At 35.9% G+C, this 25,045-nt stretch overlaps 2 protein-coding genes across 3 annotated transcripts; both read left to right on the top strand.

The window, feature by feature from the left end:
* Nucleotides 1-498: 498 nt before the first annotated feature.
* hhatla (hedgehog acyltransferase like, a) lies at nucleotides 499-14,777 on the top strand. Of its 2 annotated transcripts, XM_087239048.1 has the most exons (13): nucleotides 499-678; nucleotides 3,208-3,320; nucleotides 4,254-4,321; nucleotides 5,333-5,446; nucleotides 5,913-5,933; nucleotides 6,112-6,306; nucleotides 8,869-9,078; nucleotides 9,209-9,380; nucleotides 9,461-9,605; nucleotides 9,697-9,732; nucleotides 11,682-11,883; nucleotides 12,045-12,189; nucleotides 14,295-14,777. In XM_087239048.1, exons 2-13 carry the CDS (start codon nucleotides 3,215-3,217, stop codon nucleotides 14,435-14,437), a joined length of 1,557 nt encoding a protein of 518 aa, XP_087095174.1. In that variant the 5' UTR covers nucleotides 499-678; nucleotides 3,208-3,214; the 3' UTR covers nucleotides 14,438-14,777.
* A 2,660-nt stretch (nucleotides 14,778-17,437) lies between these two features.
* On the top strand, nucleotides 17,438-25,045 carry klhl40a (kelch-like family member 40a). The gene is given in 6 exon segments (NM_001128682.1): nucleotides 17,438-18,599; nucleotides 18,877-19,037; nucleotides 21,795-21,902; nucleotides 23,803-23,988; nucleotides 24,623-24,772; nucleotides 24,855-25,045. Coding segments are annotated over 6 exon segments (1,839 nt in total). The 5' UTR covers nucleotides 17,438-17,477; the 3' UTR covers nucleotides 24,967-25,045.

Raw genomic sequence — 25,045 nt, 5'->3', positions numbered from 1 at the left:
CTGTGAAACACCCATACACACTCATTCACACACATGTGGCCAATTAAGTTTATTTATTTCACCTATACCACATGTATTTGGACTGAAACTGGAGCTCGCGGAGGAAACCTATGCCAACACATGGAGAACATGCAAACTCACACAGAAAAGGCAACTGGACCTGCTCAAACCAGCGACTTTCTTGCTGTGAGGCAATAGTGCTAACCACTACGCCACCGTGTCGCAGAACAAGATCAAAAGACTTAATTTTTTGTGAGAAAAGTACAAGTCCTAATCCCTAAAAGATTTCTGAAGTTTTTGCCGAAGAAACCAGCCAAGAAATCCACCATCCCATGGACAACAACAAAAGCAAGTCCTCCTCATGCATCCGGGCATCGCGCACCTGTACAATTTAGCGATGCTCCTTGAATATGTGCGCCTGCTTGACGGACAGTTCTGGTGCCTCCCCTCTGCAGTTCCCGTCCTGATTATAAATACACTCCGTCCACCCCCTCCCGCAACATCCACACCAGCTTCTGCTGCCTCTCAGTGCACCATCGGCACTGGCACACCGGGACGGATGTATTAGGGAGCAGCCCATACTCACCCCCCTTTTTCTTTCTTTTTTTTTTCTCCAAATTTTGCGGGGGCTGACATCTGCCTTCAAACATCTGAGCGGCTGTGAAAGGCAGATACAAGGTTAGTACTGAGCAAGTGCACTTCCTTTTGATTTACTGTACTTACTGTAGGCTACGCGCTGTTGTAAACAGTCCCATGTATGGGTGGGTGATTAGAACTATGCAGCATCATTTACATTCCCCAGGGCTTTGATTTTGCGTGTTTATGAATTAATTGTACCGATACAAGTCTGATTGTAATGAAGCAAGGGGTTGTTAGTTAATTAAATGTACTTAAGAAATAAACTGACAGTCAAGAGGGCTCCTCGGGGAGTTGAGTGGCCGGTTTTGCAGACTCCCGAAGGATCTCCTGATGTGTGGGAGATCGCATTGCGCTGCAGCTGCCGCACTGTACATGAGCAACTGCTCGGGCTAAAATAGGAAGAGGTTGTACGGTGCAGCTGACTGTGCTGTTTCTGCGGAGCTGTGAAGTCAGACACTCCCATTTAAGTCACTGGCTTTTACGGTCTTGAGTTCTGAGAATTAGACTGGATGTGATCATTTTTGTTGTATAGCCTTTATCCCTGTTGTGATTGGACATGGATTACTTAGCATCGTAGTGAAATGCGCAAAACAACATGCGTCCTCATGTAAAATGTAGACTCGATGATCTTTAAAGCCTATAATTAGTGAGTGTCTTCACTGATGAAAAAAGACAGCTTTGGTGATTTTAAAACTTGACACACTGTTGATACAGTAACAAATACTATAGGTACTTTGTTGCTCTTTCAAGGCAACAAATGGCCTGCTGGAGTCCTGGAAAAGACGTATATAAATGAGATATAAACAAAGTTTATCCTCATATATGAGATAAAATTGCCAATATCCCTTTGTTGTACCATTATAGGCTACACTGATGTTGAATGTAAATATACTGTAGACCCACTGCTTCTTTATGAATTGGATTTTACAAACTAGTTCTGCTGGTAAGACATCTTGTTATATGAGTGTCAAGAACCATGCCATGTCTTTTGACAGTGTCACTTGCAAATTATGAATACTGTTTAAAAAATGTATTATCTTTTTTTTACTCTATTAAATATATAAACATAATAGTTTTACTCCCAGAACATGCTTATTTTTAGGTTTATTAATAATAATATGCACCCCAAAAAAGTCTTCTGTGACCGGACATGTTTGCCACCTGATATCATTGGATGAAAACTTTCCTCAGCCCATACACTGTAAAAAAATCTGGGTTTTTACACAATTATTTTTACACAATTTTACCTTCATGTTGTCCCAACACAAATCGATTAAGTTTCTACAAAAATTTCACAAAGAATTTACAAGTTTTAAGTTTACAAGTTAAGAAATTTACAAATTTAAGTAGATTGAACATAAAACAATTAAGTTCTTCCATAAAAAATGTGTTATTTTAGTTGGCTATATACACAGCAAGTGTTTTTCAGCCAATTATGAACTTTCGGTGAAAGTTTTATGTTTCATAAGGATCCTTTTACAGCATGGATGTTGTAATATAATTAAAATATAATCAGTTAAATAGACTTCATTCATTTGGTTGTGAAAGCACAAAAATAGACGAAAAACTGTTTAAACTCAGGCGCCGTCATTAGCTGCTGTTCAGCGCAGAAACTCCATTGAAAATACTGGGTTAAAATTAATTTCCATGTGTGGAAATATAAAATTTAATGCAGTGCTTCATGTTTGGTCTGATATCCACTTTATATCGTATCTCAGCCGGGAAGTGAAGATTGCAGTTTTAAATACAAAAAATCTGATCTTTTTGTATGAGATGAAAATTAACATGACGACCTGGGGCTGGCTGACTGAATTAAAAGTCAGTGTGCATAAACACCATTCATTTTGAACAAGCAGCAAAAGCAATTCTTTTGAGTGTATACCTTCGTAAGCTGTTGCTTCAGCATTTAATTATGTTTTTTATTTTCTTTTTAGAGCTAAAATTTCACACGTAGCATGAATAAACATTATTAAATTCCAAAAACTATTAATGTAGTGTTATTTGACCTGGTTGTAAAGTGTCTGAAAGAAGAGACGGATCAGTGGATAAACTGGGGAGTCAGTGACGTTTGACATGTAACTGCCAAAACAAATATAATTGGTTAATATAATATTTCACGACAAACAGATGAACAATAAAAAACTATTTACCAAGTGTTCATGACCATTATCATCATCATCATCATCAACTTCATCATCATCCTCATCCTCATCATCATCATCATCATCATCATCATCATCATCATCATCATCATCATCATCAACCACCACTTATTGAAAACATGCTCAAGCTTCTTTTTTCTGCTAAACACAAAGGAAAAATGTTGGCAACTGGTTTAAATTCACAGTATTTTCTACAACTAGTTAAAAAACTTTCTTCAAAATATAATTTGTGTTAGGAAAAAAAGTCATAAACACAACATCTAAGCATGACTCAATTCCTTTTTTGGGTAAACTTATCTAGAATCAGTAAGTTTTCATTGTATGTACCGTGTTTATTTCCTTCAGTGATCTTTGGATAATTTGATTGTGAGTGTCAACAGATGTTAATGTTCAGACTTCTCTTAAGGTTAACCATGGGGATCAAGGCGGCCCTTCCCAGGATTGAACTGTACATCTACACTGCTGTCCTCGGTCTTGCACTCTTATGGGCAGCCAGCTGGATCATCGAGGCCTCCAGTGGTACACTTTATTTTTATCTCTTGCTTTTTCCTTACTATAATGTTCACGTTCATTACGGATGACCTAGAAAACAATGAATAAAGGTGTGCTTGAACTTGTTTGTTATGAATCAGAGCCTTCAGTTTTGTTTATTGAACTCCATGTTGGAATACTGGATCAAACCAGTCCTGCCACAGCCTTTTCTAAAGATTCCATTGATTATGTCTACTTTTCTGTGCATAAACAGAAACAGCAGTTTAGCCGATGGTCTAAATGTTACTGTCACACATTGATAACCCTAAACAACACTGGAGCCTAAATAAGACATGTTATGCAATTTTTATTATCTTACAAAGATTTGTCAGATTTTACAGGACCATTTTATAATCTCAAAATATATTTGAGAGTCTGGATTATCACATAGAAGCCTCTGAATACACAGGCTGGCAAAATTTACCTTATGTAATGCTATTAAATTCTGCTCTGGAGCTCACTCTGTTTGCTCGTGAATCAAGTGAATCTAATGTCAATTTTTTGATATAATATAATATAATATGATATAATATAATATAATATATTATAATATAATATAATATAATATAATATAATATAATATAATTTAATTATAATATAATATAATATAATATAATATAATATAATATAATATAATTATAATATAATATAAATATAATATAATATAATATAATATAATATAATATAATATAATATAATATAATATAATATAAAATAATATAATATAATATAATATAATATAATATAATATAATATAATATAATATAATATAGTATAATATAATATAATTAGCTGTCTACAGAGTTTGCTTTCATCTACAGTTACTAATGTAGTTCTATCATATTGAAATGTTCTTTTTTTTTTACACTGCACCTGAATGCACTTTGCTGCTATTGTGTTTCTTTGTCCTTTTATTTCCAGAAAATGTAAACAGGAGGGCATTTAGAGAGAATGTCAAACCAGGATGGCACTACTTTGGCAGAAGAATGGCACGTATAACATAATTACATATATTATGTGAATTACATGTGTTTAATCATGCTAAACCACTATTCTGTTGATGACAAGGCTTCCAGAGAATGCTTTAAAATGTGTTGTAAGCCAACATAGCCAACTATAAGACTAACAAAATGCACATTTTTGTTCCAGATTTTTACCATGAAGATGTAAAAATAAACTGTTAAAATTTCTATTTTGATTATTTGGGTTATGTATTGATTACCGTTAAAGACTAAATAATATCTATTAAGTTATATTAGTGTGTTTTGTTACTGGTTAAAAGTTTGGAGTCAGTAGGATTTTTAAATGTTTTAAAAAATAAGCTTTTTCTGCTCTCCAAAGCTGCATTTATTTCATCAAAATACAGTACACATTGTAAAACAGTGAAATGCTATTACACTATAAAATAACTGTTTAAAATTAGTTTATTATTTAATTGAATCATTTATTCCAGAGATTTTTAAGATGAATTTTCAGCTTCATTAGTCCAGTCTTGAGTCACATGATCCTTCAGAAATCATTCTAATACTAATTAATACTGTTGTTGTTATTATTATTATTATTATTATTATTATTATTATTATTATAATTATTATAAATGGTAATAGTAATAAAAACAATAATGACTGGAGTAATAATTTCATTTGAAACTACCTACAATGCTAAAGCTATTATTTACAATTTTAACGAATATTTAACAATTTATTTTTATGTTTAATAAATGCTGCCTTGATGCACAGAATCATTTTCTAAAAACGACACCAAACTTTTGACCGGTAGTGTACATTTAGTCTTTTCTCCACACCCAAGACATGTTCTTGAAAATGAATTTCAGTAAACATGAATATACACATTTTGATAAACAATTTAGCATGAAACATTCATAACTCATTCATCAGAAACTCAAAGTGTGCAAGTACATTTAATAGACTTTGCTTGAAAAAATGGTCAAGATCGCATTTGTATCTTCTTTTTGTGACTAATATCTTCCATCTCTTCAGGATGTGTCAGATTTTGAATGGGTTATGTGGTTTACCACTTTCCGCAACCATATCCTGTTTGCCCTCTCCGGTCACGTGATCTTTGCTAAGATCTGCTCAATGCTGTCTCCAAAGGTATTGTATGATTATTCATCTGATGCAGGATGATCAGGTCATTCAGTATTTAAGAGTCATAATGTTTTGCTGTTGCAATTTGTTTGTGGCAGTTTTATGATTGTTGTATGATTTGATGTACCAGCTTTAGGCCAATAGTCTTTAAATAAACACATTTTAATATTAGCAATGCATGTATACACTGTAAAAAAATCCTGGTTGCCTTATATTTTTAAGATGATATCAAATTAACCTTATGAGTCGATTGAACTTATACTGTATTATGTTTAACTGACTTAAAACAGCCTGCGTAACTTATAAAACTAAGTTAGAACACGATTACCTCCTTTTAATAAGTTACAATGAACTAAAAACATATACTGTCACTCATGACTATTGATCATGTAATTTTTTTACAATGTACTAATATGAATGTTGCATGAAATATTTCATACATTTGTGTTTTTGCATCCTGCTGTCAAAGAAGACTGGAATAGTTGTATTCAAGGTAACCCTGTGTGTTTTCTTTGATTAATAATACTAGTGCTGCTACAACTCTAGCTGATACTGCACAATAGTATAATTTCTATTGTTTACCTGTTTAAAACCCGGACAATATTGTTGCGTGTGACGGCTGGATTAAATAAATGTGCTTTTCCACAACAACTTTTTTTCTTACCTCACAGAACAGATCTTTGATCTATATGATGTATGGAGCTCTAGCTGTCCTGATTACTATGGGATGGACATACATCTCTCTCATCCTGTCTCACTGCATCGTCCTCTACAGCGTTGCCCTCGTCAAGAAGAAGTGGCTCTGCTTTGTGGCTGGTCTTACCAGCCTGGCAACATTCAAAATGGAGCCCTTCAGTGGCTGGCAGGTAAGAAAGACAGTGAATATCAGTAATTAAAGAAAGCATGTGAGTCAAGTAAAAATTACAAATGTTTACAAAGAAAGCTTTAGCTTGGCTTTTAAGATTATTTTAATAGTTCTTTCTACTGCCATTTTTACATTTCTACAGACGTTTCTCTTGCCTTATTTTTATGTTTTTATATTCTGTCTTTTTATTTTTATCCTGTCTTATGTACAGCACTTTGGCACAATAGCACATTTCAGATGACCTTTGTGAAAAATAATTTGTCAAAATATAGATGAAATAATGTTTCATTTCCATTCAGCATTACATTTATTAAAATGAAAGCACATGAAATGCAAATCACATTTCAGATAACCTTTGTGAAGAACGATGTGTTAAAATATGGATGAAATATTGTTCCATAGTGCGTCATGGTGGCTCAGTGGTTAGCACTGTCGCCTCACAGCAAGAAGGTTGCTTGTTCGAGTCTCGGCTGGGTCAGTTGGCATTTCTGTGTACAGTTTGCTGTGTACAGCTGGAAGGGCATCTGCTGCGTAAAATAATAACAGGAATAGTTGGTGGTTCATTCTGCTGTGACGACCCCTGATAAATAAGGGAGTAAGCTGAAGAAAAAAGAATGAATATTGCTGCATTACAGATTACAGCATTACAGATATTTAAAAAAACAAGTTATTTTTCTGAAGAATATGATGAGTAATTGTCGTACAAAATGCTATATTTTGAACGATTAAAAATGTTTTGGTGACAGATCGATAATGTTTGAATGGAAGATTAAATAAATTTAACCCTGGACCACAAAACCAGTCATATAATCTAAAAAGCTGAATAAATAAGCTTTCCATTGATGTACGGTTTTGATATGATAGGACAATATTTGAAAACTATTTAAAATCTGTAATCTGAGGGTTAAAAAAATTTATTTAAAGCAGTCAAAACCATGTTACTATTCAAAAATTACATTTTTATTTTGCTTTATTTAATTTTACAGTAGAAGAATTAGAAAATATATTCACTGAACATGATCTTTATTATGAATGATTTTTGGCATAAAAGAAAAATAATCGTGAGTTACTGGCTTTTGTGAGTCTCTTTTCTGAGTCTTTTAATTGTCATCAAATGATTATTTTCTAAATATTTCATTGTATATAAATTATTGTTACACTGAATCACATTTTTAAAAGTGTCTTTTGTCAAAATCATAGTACTTTACTAGGGATGTACCAATATTGTAAATACCGTCATAGCAATGTCTTTCAATATTACCGTGGTTGTGACTGAATAAAATCATAGGTCTTTTGGTAAAAAGTTTGCTCAGGCGAATGGAGTTAATGGGAGGTAGCGGAAATTACGATGTTCATCAGCACAGACGTGGCCATCATCCTTTGCGGTCTGTTGTCGCTACAGATCCAGTAATGCAGAAATGGAGCGTGCTGCTAGTAGCGACAAAAAAAAAAGATCTAAAAATGGTCGAACCTAAAGCGGGTTTTAAATCAGATGTGTGGAAGCATTTCAGTTTCTCTCTGAAAAGAAACAAGAAAGAAGAAAAGGTGACAGAAAAAAAGGGTATGCAGGCACTGCCAGACTGTGCTGAAATACAAGTCGGGGAGTATAACTAACATGATGGGGATTCTTTTAGTCAAGGGGACAGCAGAACACAGCACACTGCTCAGATTGATGGAGACATTGACTTGTACCACCAAGAGACCTCTATCTCACTCATGGCTTGTCCTTTCGAGTGGTGTTTTTTTTTACATGGTTTAATATTTTTTGTTATTAAAATTGAATAATTTAAGTTCCTGTTTGAAAGTTTACAGATAGATAATTTGTATGTCATTGATCTGTTCAGTGTTGAGGTAACCTGAACATTCTAGCACTTTTTTTGAGTCTCTTCAGTAGTTTTGTTTTTCCTTTAAATGATTCAATAAATACCGTACCGTGCCATTCACACCGAGGTATTACCGTATCGTGAAATTTTGATACCGTTACATCCTTATACTTTACACTTGTGTACCTTTTATTAGAAGCTTGGAAAACTTTTCATCTTTGTGTTGTTATTACACTTTAAAAAACTGTTTTAATTCATTTATTCATTTTCTTTTCGGTTTAGTCCCTTTATTCATCAGGGGTCTCCACAGCAGAATGAACCGCCAACTTTTCCAGCACATGTTTAACGCAGCAGATGCCCGTCCAGCCGCAACCCAGCACTAGTAAACTCTTGCATTTACACCCACACATACACTATGGCCAGTTTGGCCTATCCAATTCACCTATAGCGCATGTCTTTGGACTGTGGGGGAAACCGGAGCACCCGGAGGAAACCACACGAACAAGAGGAGAACATGCAAACACTACACAGAAATGCCAACTGATCCAGCCTGGCCTCGAACCAGCGACCTTCTTGCTGTGAGGCAAAAGTGCTACCCAATGTGCCACCGTGTCACCCAACTGTCTTCATAATTTTTGTATTTTTTTAATTACTAATATGAAACCAGTCTAAAAATCCCTGTGTTCATCTGCTATGCGCATGGAAAGATTTTTCATTCTCTTCATTTGCTTGTGTTACAGGAAGGTTTTGTGACAGGCTCGTTTGATCTGCAAGACATCTTGTTCTATGGAGGCTGTGGTTTCTCAATCATGCGCTGTATGAGCTTTGCCTTAGAGAACTGTGAGAAGAAAGACGGTAACTACAGTTTCATGGATCTGATTAAGTACAACTTCTACCTCCCCTTCTTCTTCTTCGGACCTGTCATGACCTTCGATCGATTCCATGAGCAGGTGAGTTCTTTACAATGACAACAGGATACTTTCCCTTACAATAGCTTATACAAAACAGAATGCATAACCGTAATAGTGTTGATAGTGTGACTCTGGTTAAGTGTGCATTGTAATAATCTGATTTTCTCAGGCTAACAACCCTAACTTGACCCGTAAAGAAAGAGAAATGTGGAACATCACCATTCATGCTTTGGTGCACCTTGGGGCTATTTTGGTGGTGGATGTCTTTTTCCATTTCTTGTACATTTTGACCATCCCTGGTGATCTGAAGCTTTTGAAGCAATTGTCTGACTGGTCTCTGGGTCAGTTTGACACAATTGTTTGACATTACAAGTGTTTTTCTCTTTATTTTATTCACTAATGTTATTAATCTGCTTTTCAGCTGGTTTGGCGTACTCTAATCTGGTGTATGACTGGGTGAAGGCAGCTGTCATGTTTGGTGTTATTAACACTGTGTCCAGACTGGACCATCTTGACCCTCCTCAGCCTCCTAAATGCATCACGATGCTCTATGTCTTTGCTGAAACGTAAGTATTGTTGTATAAGAGCCATAGTTTGCAGTTCATGTATGTCAGACCACATCATGATAACAGTTTCTTCTGATGTTATCTTTTTCAGACACTTTGACAGAGGAATTAATGACTGGCTTTGCAAGTGAGCAAATAATTTTCGCATTTGTGACCCTGGACCACAAAACCAGTCATAACTGTAATTAATGAAAATAATTAGCTGTATACATCACCTGAAAGCTTTACATTAATGTATGGCTTGTACACTGTAAAAAAATCCATTATTTTACTTTTTTTATGGTCTTTATTTTATCTTTTTTTCTGGCACACCAGCAGCCAAAAAAAACATAATAATTTAAATTATAAAAAGTAAAATAACAGCTGTTAATTTACAGAAATTTACCGTAAAATAACAGATGTTAAATTACAAGAAATTTCCTTAAATTTAAATTACTGGTAAATTTCTAAATTTAATGTCTGTTTTTTACAATAAATTTCTGTACTTTAATATTCGTTATTTTACGATAGATTTCTGAAAATTAATGTCCTTTATTTTGCGGTAAATTTTTGCAATTTAATGTCCATTATTTTGTGGCAAATTTAACATCCATAATTTTAAAATAAATTTCTGGAATTTAATGTCCGTTATTTTACAATAAATTTCTGTAATTTAACAGCTGTTATTTTACAGTTGTTTTTTTTTCCTGCAGCGGGGGTGCCGAAAAAAAAGTAAAATAACGGCCGTTAAATTACTGAAATAACAAACGTTAAATTATTGAAATTACCTTAAATTTAAATTACCAGTAAATTTCTATAATTTAATGTCTGTTATTTTGCAGTAATTTTCTGTAATTTAACACTCTATATTTTACGATAAATTTCTGGATATTAATGCCTTTTATTTTGCGGTAAATGTTTGCAATTTAATGTCCGTTATTTTGTGGTAAATTGCTGTGATTTAATGGCCGTTTTTTTTTTTCGGCACCCCAGCTCCCAAATAACAAATTTTATTACAGTTTAAGGCAGGACAATATCTGGCTGAGATAAAACTATTTTAAAATCTAGGATCTGGGAGTTAAAAAAAACTTTTTTATTTACTTAATGGCACCTTGGGTGTCATAGTGGCACAGTATGATCGCCTCACACCAAGAAGGTCGCTAGTTTGAGCCCTGGTTGTGTCAGTTGACATTTCTGTGTGGATTTTGCCTTACAATATACATGTAAAAAAATTGTAATGATTCATAAACAACACATAAATCTTCGCAAGTATTAATAAATAATAGAAACATGTTTGTGCAACGCAGTGGCGCAGTAGGTAGTGCTGTCGCCTCACAGCAAGAAGGTCGCTGGTTCGAGCCTTGGCTAGATCAGTTGGCGTTTCTGTGTGGAGTTTGCATGTTCTCACTGCGTTCGCATGGGTTTCCTCCGGATGCTCCGGTTCTCCCCCCCAGTCCAAAGACATGCGGTACAGGTAAATTGGGGAGGCTAAAATTGTCCATAGTGTATGAGTGTGAATGAGTGTGTGTGTGGATGTTTCCCAAAGATGGGTTGCGGCTGGAAGAGCATCCGCTGCGTAAAAACGTGCTGGATAAGTCGGCGGTTTATTCTGCTGTGGCGACCCCAGATTAATAAGGGGACTAAGCCGAAAAGAAAATGAATGACTGAATGAAAGAAACTCGTTTAAACACAAGCATCAACAAAAGAGCAAATAATAAAAATATAAAAATCTAGTCATATGAACGCTTGGGTAAAAAAGACGGGTCTTACGAAAAGGATGGTAGCTATCACTGTTTATGTTAGTTCTCCAAATGAAGTTCTTTGCCATGCTTACTCCTATTTAAGATATCAAGTTTTGATATAGTCACTGTAGAAAATTTACAAAGTATCTTCATAGAGCATGATCTTTACGTAATATTTTATTCATCTATTGGCATAAATCAATAATTTTGACTAGCTATTAGCAAAAATATACTTATGCAACATAAGACTTGTAGTCAAGGGTCACGCATCATCTCATGCATCTTTTTAATACACTTTGCTATAAAAATAGTCTAATCAATCTTTATAACATACATCATCTGTTCTTTGTTAAAGATATGTCTATGACTATATTGGAGAAAACCACGATTCAATCATCAAGGAGCTTCTCGCAACTATCTGCACCTTTGCTGTCACAACCCTGTGGCTCGGACCCTGTGATATAGTTTATATCTGGTCTTTCTTTAACTGCTTTGGCCTAAACTTTGAACTGTGGGTTGCTAAATTATTTTCTCTGCCACCATTCTCCACCATTGAGGTAAGATTCAGTACATCCACAAAACAAATAGACAATCATTTGAGCCTCATCATTACACTACCAAATCTTTCTCTTTGAAACGCCTGATAGCCTGCATTTCACTGATAGTAAAATAACAGCATTTGCCTACAATGAGAAGATAATATTATTTTTTTCTCCAGAATAATCTTATGTCTGAGGCGATGTCACGCCGCATCAGGGGCTTGTTTAATGCTATTAACTTCTGGCAAATCATTCTGTACAATGTCCTGGCGCTGAACAGTCTGGATTTTGCTCAGCTAGTTGCTAAGAGACTGCTTCTTAAAGGTAAGGGTTTTGTTTTAGGTCATTATATAATGAAAACTGAAGGAAAAGTAGGTGGAATCATATATTGTGCATTTTTATATATGTGCAAATTACATACAGTATATACAGTGGAGATCAAATTTACAGAACATGTTTCTAACAATTAATTCATTGATTCACATTAAATTATGCAGTCTAAAAATAACCATAACACTTAAAAAAACAACGACATAATTTTATGGTCATTGTACAAAGAAAGATTTAGACAAAGATTTAAACAAATTTTGAATTTACAGCAGTATTTAAACTGGACATCAATGGTCTCTCACTACTCTGCTTTGACCTTATCTGCTCTCCTTTAGTCTCTTCCACAGTTAACTGACTGTAGTTTCTTAGCCATAACATCGCCTTCAATGGTTTTCTGGAAATGTTCAATCAGGTTTAAATCAGGACACTGGAATGGCCTTTTCATTATTTTTATTGTTGGGTGATTGTAGGATGAACACAGAGAAAGGAGCTTCTAATAAACATCGGCATTCACAGCTTCATTAGACGCCCAACTCGTGCTGCAGAAAACATCACCCAAACTATGACATTTCACCTCCTGCTTCAAGGCTCACACACAATGCTTATGCTGATGATCAGCATTTTTTCACATTTTTTGGCATTCATATTCAGTGTTGGGGGTAATGCCAGTGGCAGATTGAGTCATCTTGCTCAGTCTGGCATCTTGCTAGGGGCGCTAATTCACAACAATTCTTTCTTTCTCAATTTCTTAGGTTAATTAATTCACCTAAAAAATAAATTTCTGAATTAAAAATTGTGTAATTACATTGGATAACAGAGCCTTACATGATGGAAGTATTCTCATTATTTTTGAACAGGTGGAAGAGGATTATAGTCTCAATGGACAGTGATATTACTGAACTAATAGGACAAAAATACAAAAGTAGCAAACACAGTGCTTTTAACTTTAATTCATTTGTATAAATGACATGTATAGCATCAGGAATTTCTCTAAAACTATCAAAGGCAAATTAAGGTGTAAGTTAAACAGTGTGTCGCTCCTCGATTTAAAAAAAAAAGGAAAATGGAAAATACCCTGCAAGTTCTGAAATAGATTAAGCCTCAGGCAGGTATGAAAAAGTAACAACAACAAAAAAAAAAAACGTAATGCATTACTTTCCATAAAAAGTTACTAAGTTATGCAAGTAGTAACTTTATTGGTGAGTAATTCAATAATGCATGACTTTCAAAAGTAACTTTCCCCAAGACTGTCTATATACTAGCGATCTTCACCAGCGATAAACAGAAATGATGTGCGAAATCACTCCCTGATGTTAGATGGTGCTTAACAAAAACAGAAATACCAAGCTATGAAACAAAATTAAGTGAAATCAAATTCACCATCGAATCCTGTTTGATCTGTAATTTTTCTCCCTCCTGTCTACACTTACATGTACACACTTACATGCAGCTTTTAGATGTAGACACCAATGAAACAAGCAACTTAACATTAATCTTAATGCATCTTCTTCATCACACCAAATTATCGAGCCAGAGGTGCTTATTATTATTAATTTTCATTTTTTTATGTTTTTATACCTGCAAAATCTGTCACTGGGGTGGTACCTTTTCAAAAGGTACACTTCTGTATCACACAGGTAGACATTATACCTTTAGGGCAATGGTTTCCAGAGTGGAGGTCGGGGGACAATAAGGGGGAGGGGGGTTGCTCAAAAATATAATTAATTTTATTAAACTATTAGAATTACCATATTTTATCCATAACTGACAGAAGAAGAAAAAAAGTAGTTAATTGTTACAATAAAACAACATGCAAATAAAAAGCCATCAGTCTTTCGATTTTTTTGTAACCCCTAGGGCGATTACGTTATATTAAACACACAGCATATTGATTTGAATCTTTCTGACACCTTTATGGCTACTTCTTATAATGTAGGTTGTTCTCTAAATTTGATCTCCACTGTAAAGGAAAATCACCTAAAATTTGCATTCATATGAATCGATGTAAAACAAAGTTCATTAACTGCAAACCCGCTTAAGGAATGGGGAAAAGCAAGGAGAGTACACTGAAAATAATAGCACCCTTGTGATTCCCTCAGGCTTCCCCTTGTCCACTCTATCGGTGCTGTTTGTGACTTACTGTGGTGTGCAGCTGATAAAGGAGAGAGAGCGAAAGCAGGCTCTGCTGGATGATCCGGAACCAGTGCCGCCCCCAGAGGCTGGCAAACCCAAGGCCGAGTAAAGGACATAGAGGTCATTGAATCGGATCCAGCTCTTGAGGTCCCTCTTGTTAATTCTGTCCCTGAGCTTTCATGCCAGACCGATGCAGTGCCGTCACTATGGTCACTGCTTTGCACAAGTCTGTTTTAAAAACACAAGATGTTTTTTAACTGTGAATAGTTCTGAAGTGCACTTGCTGTAGCCAAACGCAAACCTGTACAACGATATAATCTTGCACAGACTAACCAACAAGTGCATTTTTTATTTATATTTTAAGTGGATATGACTATTTAAAGGATGGGCTTGACAAATATTTTATGAATAAATAATATATTGAACAATAAAAAGAAAAATGTACAACATTTTCAGGGTGGTCTTTGGTTTCCATCTTTCTTCATATTTTTTATAAGGTTATAGCAATGTTTTTGCATTTTGATAATCATTTTTTTTTCAGTTTCAATTAAGTTTTAAGTTTTTAATGTGATGTTAAGGTTAAGTTAATTATTAGTTTTGTCCTTTTATTTATTTTTATTTGTACACAGTAAAAGCCAACTTTATCAAATAAAATGAGTGAAGTTACCTCAAAATTTACTGAAAGTAATAAAATACCTCATTACTTCAGCTTAAATGGAGTAAGTTCCCAGAACTCAGATTTGTTTTTTCAATTCAAATGGTTTGTAGCAATCAGTTTCCTCAAACTTATTAGGTTTTACAGTACTCAATTGGTTTGAGTTCTGTTCATTTATTGGGTTTCATTGCACTGTAAAACCCCAAAAGTAAAGGTAACACAAACCATTTGAGGAAACCGATTGCAACAAACCATTAAAGTTCAAAAATGAATCCTAATGAGTAATGTGAGGTTACTCCATTTGAGTAAACGAAGCAATTTAAGCACAGTAAAACTCAACAGTCAGCTTTATCAAATGAAATGAGTGTAGTTTTACAGTACTCAGTTGAGTTCACAGTTGAGTACTCATTAGAATTAGTTTTTGAACTTAAATGGTTTGTTGCAATCGATTTCCTCAAATGGTTTGGGTTACCTTAACTCTTTGGGTTTTGCAGTGTTTATATTACTTTTATATACTATATATATACTATATATATATATTTATATACTAACTTATTTTAGTATGTAACATATTACACAAAATTAAATGGGAAATGTTGCATTGGCATTAACTTTATAATGTTTTATTTTGTTATATACTAATTTATATTACTTTAAGTATGTTTTTTATTGTTTTACTTTATAATAACCCATACGTAACAACATATTTACAATGTCCATTAAAACTAGTTAGCATTTTATTTTACACAGGTTAATTTTACTTAACCATTTCTGACCACACAGTTTAGTCACATCTCCACATTCAACTTTCTGTTACTCACATCACACTCTCGCAGATGAGACAGTGTAAACACATTGCCCTATTAGGATTTGTCCTACATCCAGCTTTGAGTGCCACACTAGAGATTTGAGTTGATTAATGGGCTTAAAATATACGCTGATGAATACTGTGGGTCTGCCATGCTGTTATCAGCACACAATTACCTCCTAGTTTTCAGTCTCCTTAGATATTTTTTTTCAGTATAAGAAGTAGTATAAATTTGACTTTCCTTGTCTTCATATGACTCCTTCCAGATTTGCAGGTACATCATTTTTCTTAAACTGGAATTAGATACAACGTGTAATTTATATGTAATTGTAAACTGAATTGCCAAATTCTGAATGTAAAATAATGCAAAATGTTTAAATGTTAAAAATTATATATTTTTAAGATGCTAACCTCTAAAAAGTGAATGAGAAATGTACAAAATATCACAAAAACAGAGTTGAAATAATAAACCTACTGTTAATGTGTCCTACATATTTTTTTTAAAGAAATTAATGAGAGTATAATAATGTCATGCCTCATTGTCTTATGAAGTTTCTCATCAGAGGAAGTAAAATCACTTGGAGCAAGTCACATGTTTTTTTCTATTACTGCTTCAAAGATTACTGTGCCTTTTTATAACCCATGTTACAGAGTTGAATGAGTTGGAATTAGAATGTAGGGACAGACACAGATTGTATTTTTTTTAATTATGTGTAAATATTTAGTAGTGTAAATTGTTTTGAATAATAATAGAAGGTTTATCTGATCTAGCCACAGTTCTGGAATCACCCATAAATACTATTGAAAATATATAGGTTCTATTTTGACATATTTTGGCATGGATGTTTTCCATTGGATAAATTTTTTAAAGAAGAAAATATTTTAGAGTATTAATTTTTTTCACACTACAGTTTGTCAAAAAGATCTGTTTACTAAAATGCAAAAGAAAAATCAAGAGAGTTTAAGTGCATTTTTTTTTTTGTGTTTTAACCATTCCTTTTCATACTTTTCAAATTAGGAAAACTTGCCAAAACTACATGTACAAAATGTTCTGTTGGCACTGTGAACAACTGATGTGCTCACTGAGCAGGTTAAATCTTGCCGCAGCATATTCCCCTCTCTAATAAAATTAAAGCAGTTTTTTTTTATTCAATGTTAGCATTACTAGTTTGTATGAGTTGATGCAAAGGGATGTGCCTCCACTAGAGGGCTCCACTAGGTGAACATTTTAAATCCCAAAACAACAGGCAGCTCTGCTTCTGTTTTATCTCATTGCGAACCAAATCTGATGTTTCTTTTGTGTCTCTTTATAGTTTTCTTATCAAGTTGTTGTCACAACCATCTTGAAAAACTCTACTATCTTTCTCCATAAGATCTACAACTTAATAGTCCCAGTGAGCAACTTGTCAGCTGTTGGCGTGATCTGTTTGGCATGGGGGGAAGGAAGGGACAGCTTGAATTTCAGGCTCTAAGTGTGGCTCATTTGCGCATTTCTATATATAGATTGACAGACAGTAGCTGATAGCTTGAGACAGCTGAGGATAGAGGCCATACCAGTGTGGCACATCCTCCACTTCCCGTTCTCTTTTAGAGTCCTCGTGTTAATACAGTCAGTTCAGTTCTGTAGTGGGAGAGGACCAGGACACCCCTCCCTCCTGCTGGAATACCACCTCAATCCATAACAAGATGGCCTCCATGTCAGTGGACCCGGTGACGGAGCCACGGATGTACCAGCAAACGCTCCTACAAGATGGACTCTGTGATCTCCTGGACGCAAACAAGTTTGTGGACTGCATTTTGAAGATTAAGGACAAAGAGTTTCCTTGCCATCGGCTAGTGCTGGCCGCTACCAGCCCATACTTCAAAGCCATGTTCCTGTCAGACCTGGAGGAGAGCAAAAAGCGGGAGATTGTTCTAAAGGACATCGAACCTGGCGTCATGGGAATGATCCTGAGGTACATTTACACCTCGGATATCAATCTAACAGAGCAGAACGTCCAGGACATTTTCATGGCGGCCAACATGTATCAGATCCCATCGATCTTTAGCGTGTGTGTGTCGTATCTCCAGCAAAAGCTGGTTCTCAGTAACTGTCTGGCTATCTTCAGGCTGGGACTCTTGCTGGACTGTCCACGTTTGGCCATGGAGGCACGGGACTTCATTTGCGACCGGTATCTCCTGATCATCAGAGACCAAGACTTCCATCAGTTGGGTCCCAGTGAGTTGGCTGCGATCATCACATGTGACTCCCTGAATGTGGAGCGAGAAGAGTCTGTCTTTGAATCTCTCATGGACTGGGTGGAGTACGACACAGATGAGAGAACTAAAGAACTACCTGAACTTCTACACTGTGTACGTTTCCGTCTCATGCCGACAAGTTACTTTAAAGAGAAAGTCGAGGGGCACCGATTGATTAGGACCAATCAGGAGCTCAAGAAGGAACTCCAGTTAATTAAGGATGCACAGAAAGGACTGCTTCACAGGGTCAAAAGGTCATCACACAGGAAGGAAGGGAAGTCTGCTGAGTTTGAGTCTGACGATGACGATGAGGACGGTTTGCTGCCAGGGATCCTAAATGACAACCCACGTTTTGGGATGTTTCAGTCGGACCTTATATTGATGATTAACGATGCAGGAACTGTTGCGTATGATGTTGGTGCAAACGAGTGCTTTGTGGCATCTTCATCCACAGAGATCCCTAAGAACCACTGCAGTCTTGTGACGAAGGAAAATCAGATCTTTGTCGTTGGAGGTCTGAGATACAACGAGGAGAACAAAGATCAGCCCTTCAGTTCATACTTTCTTCAGGTAGGATCCCCATGTCTTGCTAATGTTGCTAAATATGTTACAAATGAATGATTCAGTGATCATGAATTTGTGGTTCCTAAAATACCTCTGTGGGAACAACCCTGAGGGTCCAGTTGGCTCCAGGACAGCTGTTAAAGCTTTGAGTCATGTTTTTAATATGCCAGCGTGACAAACTTTCCTCATGCATGACGAACGTTCCCAATGGATTGTGTTGAAGGAATCAAAAAAAAATAACATGAGGAAGGATTGATGTGTTTGAGTTTTCTTTATCCCTCAGTTTGATCCCATGAGCTCTGAATGGCTAGGGATGCCGTCACTCCCAAACCCTCGCTGTCTGTTCGGCCTGGTGGAGGCTGAGAACTCCATCTATGTGGTTGGAGGAAAAGAGCTGAAGGAGGGAGAGCGTGCACTGGATTCTGTTATGATCTACGACAGACAGTGAGTGCACACAGATGATTTTGCAAATGACTGTTAGTAACAGTTTTGGGTAACACTTTATTTTGATGGTCCATTTGAGTATTAGTAGACTGTCTGCTTAATATCTGCTGATACTGCTCCTTCAACAGACATTTAACTGACTTAAAAAAACTTAGCAAGTACATGTAAACTTACAATAACCCTAACCCTAACTCCAACAGTCTACTTATAATCTAATGAGAATTAGCTGGCATGTACACTCTCAGAAATAAAGGTACGCAAGCTGCCACTGGGGTGGTACCTTTTCAAAAGGTACAAATTTGTACCTACAAGGTCCATATTAATACCTCAAGGGTACATATTCGTACACCTAAAAACTAAAAATATATTCCAATTAAAAAATGTAGCTACTGATATATACTTTTGAGGTATCAATATGGACCCGTTAAGTACAAATGCGTGCCTTTTGAAAAGGTACCACCCCAGTGATAGCTTGCGTACCTATATTTCTAAGAGTGTAGATGCAATGTAATTAGTGTTGGGCAGTAGCGTCACTATAAGTAGTGACGCTACTAGCTTAACTACATTTCTCAGTACCGTGGCAGTAGCGTTGCTACTTTCTAAATCAAATAGCTTTTCTGTAGCTAAGCTATTTTTTTAGTCAAGTAGCGCAATAGCATCAACACAAGCTATATCTTTACATCGCGGCTTAATAAGTGACAGCAACAACATTCAGGCAGCTGTGAGGCCGGTGTCTAGCCGATGAAAATAAATCCATATGATGACGAGAATGACGATTTCTTCTTCTTCCTGTTTTTCGGTGGTCGACAACTAACTTTTTGGTGTGTTACTGCCACCTCTCGCTCTGGTCAGTGACATTGCCAACCAATTAGGGTAACGCGAGAAATTTGCTTGAGTGAAAGGTGACTAAGGAAGAGGAGGTCTATATAGTTTACTGCAGTAAAGCTTACAGTATACTATGGTAACTACTATTAGTTCATAATCGTTACTATACTACATTATGTAGTGTAATTCATCAATGAAGAGTTGTAAATATATATACAATATTATTCCTAAATATTTCACTTTACTATGCTATAGTATTTTAAATGTGTAACACCTGATTTCATTGGATTTTTGTTTTTGCTCGTATATACCAGTTTGTTTCTGTTCGGTACAGCAAATTATTTACAGTAAATAACTGAACTGAGCTATATGTCTTATCTGTTTCATAAACAGTTTTTTATCTCTAAGATATGATTGACTTGGATTTAAGTTGCTTCCATTTAAAGATGAAAATTGCAAAAATGGCTTAGATGTAGCTAAGTTACTTTTGCCATGTAGATTTTAGCTTAGCTTGCTACACTTCCTAGAGGGTAGCTTTTAGTGTAGTCAAGCTACATTTTAAGTAGAGTAGCTAATAGCTTAGCTCAATACATTTTTCAAGTAGCTTGACCAACACTGAATATAACTTAAAGTGTAACATCAAAATAAAGTGTGACTCAGTCTTGGGCCAAATGTAAAACTGAAAAATGCATCAAATTAACCCACAATCTCACAGATAAATGCCTTCCTCAAAATAATCACTTAATGAATTCATGAAATATGTAATATTGTTACTTAAGCTTTTTTACAGTGCGTTTCATAGTATTTCAGGTGTCAGGTTCATGCATTCAAAAAGCAAATGTCAATTTCTATTTTTTCAGAAGCTAGCTATTTTAGCTAGATTTTAGTTGTTGAATTAGGCCTATAAATTTCACTCAAAACATTAATCAGGTCAAGGATTATACTTATAGATTAATATATCAGACTTATAGATTAATATATTAACAGAACGACTCAATGAGATCATGTAGAGATATTTGTTGTATTTTTAAAAATATCTCACTTTAGCCTGTTTCTGATTGGATAAAGTGTGTAAAAAATCACACAAGCAACACGATTAAGGGAAACTTTAAAAAAAATGCTGTATCTCAGCAGGCTGGATTTGACATGATCATAGTGTTTTAGATGCCTTATTTCCTGCTTTTCACAGTATGTTGCTTGCATAAGCAGTATTTATCGACCAGAAGTTACCGATTCACTGCTGTCACTACTGAATCAATATTTGACCTAGTAAATCATTGCTTAAATACTATCATTACATTGCCCTTACTTATAAATTAAAACCCTGGTCAATAGGATGCAGCTTGACATGACTCAATTACCAGTGGTGCTAAGTAACAGATTACAAATACTCAAATGACTGTAATTGAGTCGTTTTTCTCAGGAATTGTAATTTACTAAGTAGCTTAAAAAATGTGTACTTATACTTTCCCTTGAGTACATTTCTTTCTCCTGCATTGGTACTTTTACTCCACTACTTTTCATTCCACCTGCAGTCACTTCTTTATTTTTTCTTCTCTATGTTGATTGGCTGAGTAGAAAAATCAGTCCTGCAATTCCTGTCCAATTAAATTGCACATAGAAAGTAAACTGCATCATACTGAACAACCTCAATACATGGGTGCTTTATAAATGCAGCAAAATGTTTGAAAGCAATAAAAAGTGCTCAAAGAGATGGCAAAATTTCTTTAAACACAAGGACCCAGAGACTGTTTAGACAGTCTGAAAATTGGCAGATAGTCTAACTAAATGTACTACAGAATGTTACGTTTACACACACCAGCACAAATCGCATATAAAAGCATTAGTCTTTCACAGGTACTTTTACTTGAATATGATTTTTCAGTACTCTTTCCACCACTGTCAGTTACTGATCATTTAATTTTCACGCAGGTCATTCAAATGGGGAGAGTCAGACCCTCTTCCTTATGCAGTTTATGGCCATGGAATCGTTTCCCACAAAGGATTGGTCTACGTGATTGGTGGGAAAACTGAGAGCAAGTGAGTGAAGAAACTGATTTTTTTTTACAATGCCAAAATGGCATGTTGTTTTACTTGCTTTTCATAATAAAACACGAGGTAGCATTTTATTTTGATGGTCCATTTGGGTATTATGGCTCATTTCCACTGACTGGTACAGTACGGTACGGTGTGGGTCGGTACAGGTCAACTTTATCAGGCTTGCTTTTGCACTACCAAGGATACCCTTTTGGTGGGCGTGGTGTATGACAGAAAGTTTCAGTCAATGTCATTTTCACTCGAGAAAACGTCTACAGTAAAGCTGTACAGGTTGCTTAAATATCATATGAGAAGCACTTCTCAAAAAACAGATGCTTTATACACATAAACACTTCTGTTATTACTAACTTTTCAATCAACATGATTTGATTATAACTGCAGATCATCGATAGTGCGAAACAGCCTACTGTAACGCCTGCAGTTATATAAACTAAATAAATAAATGCAGGCGAGGCAGTGGCGCAGTAGTGCTGTTGCCTCACAGCAAGAAGGTCGCTGGGTCGCTGGTTCGAACCTCAGCTCAGTTGGCGTTTCTGTGTGGAGTTTGCATGTTCTCCCTGCCTTCGCGTGGGTTTCCTCCGAGTGCTCCTGTTTCCCCCACAGTCCAAAGACATGCGGTACAGGTGAATTGGGTAGGCTAAATTGTCCGTAGTGTATGAGTATGTGTGTGAATGTGTGTGTGGATGTTTCCCAGAGATGGGTTGCGGCTGGAAGGGCATCCGCTGCGTAAAAACTTGCTGGATAAGTTGGTGGTTCATTCCGCTGTGGCGACCCCAGATTAATAAAGGGACTAAGCCGACAAGAAAATGAATGAATAAATAAATGCAACATATATGAACACATACAGACCCTTACAGTCTCTGATATGTTACCAACTACAGAAAAACTACACACAGCATACATTTAGTCCTTATTTAAGTTCATAAACAACACAAAATATAGCCCGCAGTCTCTCATCTGTGTCTTTAATCTTCAGCAGCACATGTAGCTTCTGTTAGAGAGTAATTCCGTCATTCCGAGTTCATAATGGTCCAAAAAGTGATGATAACAGTTAAACATGGCAGTTTGTTCACGTTTGCTGAAAGAATAATGTGCTCCTTTTTTCCGGCTTCTCCTTAGTTTTTTCGCGCTTCACTCTCGCGTTTGTCAGTGTCTGACAGGATCGGGTTTCAAAAGCACGTCAATAATCAAGCGCACGTTATTATCATCAGCTCAAGAAGTTTATTATTTCAGATATAGATGCGCGCGAGACTGCCTTGTAAAAAACTACGGGGCACAAGGTAAATCTGCTCTTCTTTTTGGGACTGTTGCTGTTCATCAAGACGACAACAAGGTTTGTTTGAGCCCGGGTCGACCATGGCTCGTTATTATATGTATGTATAGTTCCGCTGTAATCTCTCAGCTGTGTATTTTAAACATGGCGGCTCTTTTGTTTTCATATTGGCTTGTTGCGTAAGCGAATGACGTTTCTCTGTAAACCAATAGCATTTACCTGCGAGTCTAGCTCCACCTTTTGGTACCCTTTCTCGTGTTTGATCCCTTTTGAAAGGGTGCCGAAAAAATGGTACAGTACGGTTTGATGTAGTACGCCTTTTGACAGTGGAAACGGCAATAAAAGCATACCAAAAGAAACCGTACCGTACTGTACCTCTTAGTGGAAACGGGCCATTAGTAGACTGTCTGCTTAATATCTGTTGTTACTGTTCCTTCAACATACATTTAATTGACTATAAGAAACTTTGCAAGTACATGTGAGCTTACACTAACCCCAACCTAACAGTCTACTTATAATCTAATGAATATTAGTTGGCATGCAGATGCAATGTAACTTCAATTCAACAAACGGGCCATCAAAATAAAGTGACCAAATATGATGATCCAGGAAATGTCTGAGGAGAGTGTGTGTCTACGACCCCTCGAAGTTTGAATGGAAGGATCTGGCACCTATGAAAACAGCCCGCTCTCTGTTCGGCACTGCTGTTCACAAAAACAAAATCTACGTGGTGACTGGAGTCACTGACAACGGCCTGACTAGCACAGTGGAGGTCTATGACATCGCTAGCAACTCGTAAGTCACACTTCTAATCATATTATACATATACAGTTGAAGTCAGAATTATTAGCGCCCCTGAATTATTAGCCCCCCTGTTTATTTTTTCCCTCAATTTCAGTTTAACGGAGAGAAGATTTTTTTCAACACATTTCTAAACATAATAGCAATAATAATTTATCTCTAATAACTGATTTATTTTATCTTTGTCATGATGACAGTAAATCATATTTTACTAGATATCTTTCAAGACACTTCTATACAGCTTAAAGTGACATTTAAAGGCTTAACTAGGATAATTTGGTTACTAGGCAGGTTAGGGTGATTAGGCGAATTATTGTATAATGATGGTTTGTTCTGTATACCATCCCAAAAAAAAACTGCTTAAAGGGGCTAATAATTTTGACCTTAATTGTTCATAAAAAAAATTAAAACTGCTTTTATTCTAGATGAAATAGAACAAATAAAACTTTCTCCAGAAGAAAAAATATTATCAGACATACTGTGAAAATTGCCTTGCTCTGTTTAACATAATTTGGGATATATTTAAAAAAATAATAAAAATTCAAAAGGGGCTAATAATTCTGACTTCAACTGTATATCACAAATGACAGTTTAACTCACTTTGTTTACTTGTGTGTCCCCTACTCAGCTGGTCAGAGTTTGTGGACTTCCCTCAGGAGAGAAGCTCTCTTAACCTAGTTGAACTTGGTGGCTTTTTATATGCTATCGGTGGGTTTGCTATGATGCCTAATGAGACTACAGAAAAGCTGGAGCCCACTGAAATGAACGACATATGGAAGTGAGTGTTTAGATCAAACTACAACAGCTTCAGTGAAACTTGAAAGTAAAGTTGAGATCCGAACTTGTGATTTGCTTGTCAGGTTTGATGAGGAGGAGAACTGCTGGAACGGGATCCTAAGGGAGATCCGCTATGCTGCAGGGGCCACAGTGCTTGGAGTGCGACTGAATACCTTGAGACTTACAAAGATCTGATCTACAGCTGTTATCTGTAGACAAAGAACCAGAAAAAGACAATGCCCATGACTCCAAAAACACAGGCGCTCAAACAGGT

The sequence above is a fragment of the Danio rerio genome, chromosome 2 (assembly GCF_052040795.2).
Source record: "Danio rerio strain M-AB ecotype USA chromosome 2, GRCz13ab, whole genome shotgun sequence".
Classification (NCBI taxonomy): Eukaryota; Metazoa; Chordata; class Actinopteri; order Cypriniformes; family Danionidae; genus Danio; species Danio rerio.
This window is presented reverse-complemented; position numbering and strand designations above follow the sequence as displayed.

What these genes read in the sequence shown, in the direction of transcription:
- hhatla (XM_087239048.1), top strand. Translation starts at nt 3,215, where the DNA reads ATGGGGATCAAGGCGGCCCTTCCCAGGATTGAACTGTACATCTACACT. An exon ending in AGCCCTTCAGTGGCTGGCAG is followed by an intron (nt 6,307 to 8,868) that starts GTAAGAAAGACA and finishes CTTGTGTTACAG; the next exon opens with GAAGGTTTTGTGACAGGCTC. An exon ending in TCGATCGATTCCATGAGCAG is followed by an intron (nt 9,079 to 9,208) that starts GTGAGTTCTTTA and finishes TGATTTTCTCAG; the next exon opens with GCTAACAACCCTAACTTGAC.